This window comes from Alnus glutinosa, chromosome 3 (assembly GCF_958979055.1).
Source record: "Alnus glutinosa chromosome 3, dhAlnGlut1.1, whole genome shotgun sequence".
Classification (NCBI taxonomy): Eukaryota; Viridiplantae; Streptophyta; class Magnoliopsida; order Fagales; family Betulaceae; genus Alnus; species Alnus glutinosa.
In genome coordinates, this window is record NC_084888.1 from 6,841,769 (window position 1) to 6,847,768 (window position 6,000).

General features: G+C 40.1%; 1 protein-coding gene across 1 annotated transcript; it reads right to left on the bottom strand.

The window, feature by feature from the left end:
* Positions 1 to 2,345: 2,345 nt before the first annotated feature.
* LOC133862387 (acidic endochitinase-like) lies at positions 2,346 to 3,760 on the bottom strand. The gene is made up of 2 exons (XM_062298178.1): positions 3,354 to 3,760; positions 2,346 to 3,131 (listed from the first exon to the last, which is right to left on the bottom strand). The coding sequence occupies exons 1-2, from the start codon at positions 3,713 to 3,715 to the stop codon at positions 2,591 to 2,593; spliced, it is 903 nt and encodes a 300-aa protein (XP_062154162.1). The 5' UTR covers positions 3,716 to 3,760; the 3' UTR covers positions 2,346 to 2,590.
* Positions 3,761 to 6,000: the final 2,240 nt, after the last annotated feature.

Here is a 6,000-nt window from a genome sequence, read left to right on the forward strand (position 1 = left end):
AAAAAAAATAGGTGAGAATACCGTTAGAATGAACTCTAAACCGAGTTTCTCAATCATTTTCCCTATATTTAGGGAACAAAACTACTTTTCGTTTCCCTATAAAAAAACACCCTACAGTAAATTCCCTAAATCTTTCCTATATCAATTAAATACTCTATCTTTATCTTATTTTATTATTTTTTTTTTCTCTTTCTTTTTTTATTTTTTTTTTTCTTTTTTTCTCTCTTCCTCTCTCTCGTCTTCTCTAGAAACTTCCTCAAATCCCTCCTCTCTCGCCTCCGCCTCCCTCACCCTCCACGACCTCCTCAATCCTCTCCCCAAATTCTATTAGTCCTCTCACCTCCAAGCAGAAGACACGATCCATTTTAGGAACAGAGGCTGGTCTTCCACAGTGGGTGGAGGTACGAGTTCTCTTGCTTTCTCTTTTTCGCCGCATGAAACGGCGTCATCGTCCGATGTTGGTTGGGGATTGGATGGTTCTTGTTGGGGTGGGCTAAGGGGTTGGGTGGTGGAATCGTCGTTGTCCATTTGGAGAGGAGTGGAAGGTTGAGAGTTTAGGGTTTGAGTTCGAGATGGTTCGTTATCCGGTCGCTTTTCGCCGCATGAAACGACGTGATCCGCCGATGTTGGTTCGGGAATGGACGGTTCTTGTTGGGTGGTGGAATTGTCGCTGTCCATTTGGAGAGGAGTGGAAGGTTGAGGGTTTAGGGTTTGGGTTGGAGATGGTTCGTTCTCCGGAGATGCCGCCATTGGAGCAACTGGCCGTGCTACGGTGCTAGGAGAGATGAGAGAGCCCTTCTTTTTTCTTTTTTTTTTTTATTATTATTAAAATAATGGGTTGGGAAGCAACAGTACTTTCCAATGGGTTGGGAACCAAAAAATCCAAATTTAGGATATCTGCTGAAGGTTAGTTTTTCGTGTTTTTTATGATATTTTCCCTAAACATGGGGAAGGAAACCATTTTAGGGAGTTTGATGGGAGTGTTCTAATGGGTTGTTAGCACACTTTCAAATTGGCAATTAAGGATGCAGTTATATGGTACGTGCGTTCGCACATGTTTTGCTCGCCACGTCTTCAGTTGGGATGCAGTGGGATTGTCTTTTGAAACTTGTCATGTGATGGTTTAAATAGGACCGTTGATTTCAATCAAAAGGTTGTAGGACTTAGTACATTAGAGCACTAGTAGCAATTAGCTTATATTGGCTCTCTTCCTTTTAGAAAAAATTTCATGAAAAACATCAAAAAACCTCCCACAGCAGATGCCCTATATTTAGATGAGGATGTTGAAAATGAATAGTAATTCCCTATATATACATGTCTACTATTCATTCCCAATGTATTATTTTAATATAAAAAAGTATATTTAATTGATATAGGGAAGAGAGAAAAAGTAGGAAAGAGAGAAAAAAATAAAATAAGGGTAAAAAATAATATTTAATTGATATTGGAAAAGATAAGGGAATCTATTGTGTGAGTGTTTTTTATAGGGAAGTAAAAAATAATTTTATTTCCTAAATATAGAGAAAATAGTTGAGAATCTGTTGTTAGTACTCTTAGGGTCCATTTGGATTTGCGATTTCAAAAAGTGAGATTTTAAAATAACGATTTTAAAATGTGCGATTTAAAAAAATGATTTTTAAAAACGCAGTTAGGCGTTTGACAAAATCACAGTTTGGCCTTTAAAATCACCTGAAGTCCAACATACGCCGACACGTAGACAGCGTAGAGTCGCGCGTGACGGTTACCTTCGCCTTCTACAGCTGCTGTCGGCCTCCAGTGGAGATTTTGGCCAACTTTGCAGGCGCATGGAGTTCACGTGCCGGCGAACGACCGCCGCTCCGCTAGATGCCAATGTGTTGTTCCTTTATTTTACATGCTTTCGCTAGTTTCTTCGGGGCTTTTTGTTTTATATACCTTTTATGTGTCCCATGTATTTGTTACGTAATTGGTGTTTGGGTCATTTTAACTTTTTATATACCTTTAACCACATTTACTGGTGGCATGGGTTCTTGGCATCCGTGCTAAGAATCATTAGGCTCGCGTCTTAATTTGATGCATTGTCTTCATGTACTTGCATTCTTAATGTTTAATTTTGGGCCGCCCAATCCTAATTTGATGTAATTTTCTATTCATGTATCTATAAAGAGAAGGAAAAAAAAAATTGGGGAATTTAAAAGCACGGCACACACGTGAACAGTATATTCTTGGGAAAATACAGAGTTAACGGATAAAGAACAGATCACACACGTCAATGGAGTCTCACCATTGATTATTGATTAATGAGCTGATAATTTTCATTGATTAATCCAAAGAACTGGAATTAATACATCAACTTATATAACTCACTACCTGCTTATTGAAGATAACGATAAACTTAAAAGGATTACAAAGGAAATGATAAAAGATAACTCGTGTACAGGACTACAATACACGATGGAACAGTCAACTTCAAATACAGAGCACTTCTCTTCTCTTCCACGGTAGTAATTGGTAACGTAAGGCAGAGTAGACAGTACTGCTTATTCATCCAAAAGAAGAAGAAGATAACTAACAGAGAAACTAATGCAGGTAGTTGTTAATGTCAAGGAGTTCAAACATAGGGCTTAATAATTGCGCTATAGTTGTTCAATATGTCATGATACCTATCCCAAAGCATAACACCCCCGTATTTTGGAGAAATCTTAATATAAGGTAACACCTCACTAATAAGCACAGAGGGCGGGATGTAGCCACCACTGTAAGCTGCATCTGGGGCCGCAGGTAACCCCAAAAATATTTTACCAGCTGAAATCCTAGTGGCCCATAGATTCCAATCACTCTTAAGTTTGTCCGCACTGCCCAGATACTCACACTGAGCGTTGTTATAAAATTGGATCCAAACGTAGTCAAACAGGCCAGTGTTTAGTGCAGCTGCTAGACGATTTTCGTCTGTAAAAGGACATTGTGGAGCCGCTGTCAAGAAGACATTCTTCTGTGGCCTAAACTCTGCTAAGGCCTTTGCGAGCTCGTCCCAGTGCTGGTTTGTGCCTGTATCAATGGCAAAGTCAATGCCATCTAGGATCGCAGCACCTAATGGACGGGAGTAAGATACGCCCCCAAGAAAATTGTTCCATAAGTAGTTTGCAAGCTTCCTGCACAGTATCAATGAACGCTATTCCCTTAGCTTTCATGCACTACTCTCGCTCACAAACCATTGAAGACATGAACAGGAATTTTGCAGTTTCATATTTGAAATGTTAAATGAACTATTTGTACTAAAAGCTTAAGCTAATAAGAAAAAGGTAAATTTAATCAATACTTTTTAACATGAAATATAATATCAATAAGATTATAATAATGAAAGGAATGCTTGCCTGGCATCAGCAGCCGAGGAAAGGGTGTAGGTCTCAGTACCGCCTCCAATAGAAAGCATCACTTTGATACCCCATTTTTTTTGGCAAGCTTCAATGTCGGAGCTTAAACCAGTGCACCCATTAGCGGTTGCGTCACAATGGCCGGCTAGGTTGATCATGGGGTCCTGACCATTAATGCCAAATGTGGATAGGAAAGCTATGTTCACAATACCATAATAGCCACTGGCGCAAGTATCAGCCAAGGTGCCCTCATTTCCATTCTGACCCCAGTACACTGTGATTACACCCGCTTGTGAGCCATTGATCAGGATAATGAGCAAAAGGTAGAACAATGCTAATGGGGTTTGTAATTGCCTAGCCATTAATTACTAGTGCGCTTTGCTTATAACTTGCCGCTTCAATTCGCTTGAGAGTTGAGAATCAATGGTGAAGGAACATCCACTTATATAGGCATATGTGGGAATTGAATACCAAAGGACTACGTAAGCCCACACGTCTCTAGAAGAATATTCCCTCCAAAATGCTAGCATTCACATCCGTTCTACAAATATTTAGTTAAACAATCATTTGTTTTTTTAACTACTCACTTTTTTAAAGCACTTAGCTGCATCGATCAATTGTGATTCTAGTTTTAGTTATTTACTTTTACTATTACATTTAAATATCATTTCTCCAACAATCTTATACGGAGAGAGAATCAGACAAAAAATGTGAACTATATTCAATAGTCGAATACTGCATTAAAGTATTCAGTAGTCAAAAACCACATTAACTAAGTTTAGACCAGTAGGAAACTGTCCTGGCCGAGATGATAGATTTTCTATGACCTGTACATACGCGCGCGCGTGTGTATATATATATATATTCATCCTCACAACTTGAAAGTGTGCTGAAATCTCTTCGTGATGGGTTTAAATATACTACGAGAGATTAGTCTCTGTGAAATTAATTTAATCTGAGGCTTTGGCTTTTGTACTGCATATATAGCTTTACACTTGTTTGGCTGCCTAGAAAGTTTGGTAAATGACTTATTACTTGTCACTTCCCCACATTTTTCAGCAACCAAGCAGAGTGTTTGGTAAATGCTCGGAAGATTGTTTTTTGTTCTTTAATTCTTTGTTTGTTCCACAGATCAAGTTTCTTTGGTAGGCGCAAAAAATAAATATTTTTTTTAAAAAAATAATACCCGGTCCGGATATGTGGTTTTATCCGAGATGATCGGATAACCCTCGATTAACCGGGGTACCCGGATCCGGATCAAGTTATTGAAATCCAATAATCGGGGACCCCAATTCTGATTCCCAATTTTGGTCAATAACCAAGAATTGGAATCAAATTTACATCCCTATATTTTCAGCAGAGGAAAGGAAGCGGCTAGCGGCGAAGATGCGAGCCTACTCTTCTCAAGCCTACTAAAATAGCTTAGGCTTACCAAGCCTAGTCTACAACAACAGGGCTACAACAAGCAAGCTTTCACCATAGGCACTTTTTTTTTTTTTTGAACAAATAGCATGTGCTATTTAACTTCTAGAAGCCCAAAGGCTACATCGTGAGCAATGAGGGACATACCCCCCACACACTCTTAAGTCAGAAGGATCTGACTTAAAAAACAATTACATATGTAGAATCTCAAATTTCACTAAAATTACAATCAGCCCCCTAACAAAGAAAATTCTAATAAAACTTGAGCCACACATAAGCAATTGTACCTAGAAACAAGAGAATACACAAACACAACTAGCAGAAAATACAATCCAAAACATCAGAGGGGAAGCACTGTCTACGCCGGAGACCGGCGCGTGTACAACACGCACCTCCCCCGAAACCGCCAGCCATCAGATCGGCCTCCCAGTGCCCAACCGCCGCCTTTGCACGGCAAAAAAATGTCGGAACGAGACCTCCACGCGCCGGTCGAAGAGAAAACTTCACTGGTGCGTGACAATCACGCGCCGGTCACCGATGATCCCGACAGCCGGAAACAAACAGCTGCGGAGCAAGAAGACACTGGTGAACCCATCTGAGCGGCGCATGTCTCTAGAAAGCCAATGGAAAAACGTAGATCTAGCATCAAAAGTTGAAACAGTTTAGGCACAAATACGCTCCACCGGCGAGACAAAACGAAAAGAAGAACACCCCGCCAGACGCCTCGGGAAGGACCTCCTGTCAGAGAACGAGAAGAACAGAAAAGAAAACAAACACAAATAACACAAGACTCCAGAGCCCAGAGGACTCGGAGAACAAAACTCCACAGCCTAAAACGACTGTAAGAAAGACTACCTTCCCCATGGTACACACCATGGAGGAAGCAAAAAAATTTCACCAGGGAAGGGAGGCTTAGAAGCCCCCCTTCCCAGCGATCAACAGATTGCTAGTTTTGTATTCAGAAGAAGACGCCCACGAGAGACAGAGAGAGAAACTGGATGAGAATAAACTTGAATGAAATGATCAGTAGAAACCTTCCTTCCCCATGAAAATAATCAAGAACTTCGTTGCCATTGGAGGCGAAGACAAATTCTACCATCCTACCCAAAAACAAGCTTACTGCTTATGGCATCCTGTTTGGACCACTTATTTTGTTTCTGACTAATGCTATGTTTGTTTTGACGTAAAATATTATTCGTCGTAAAATATTTTTAGAGAAATTATT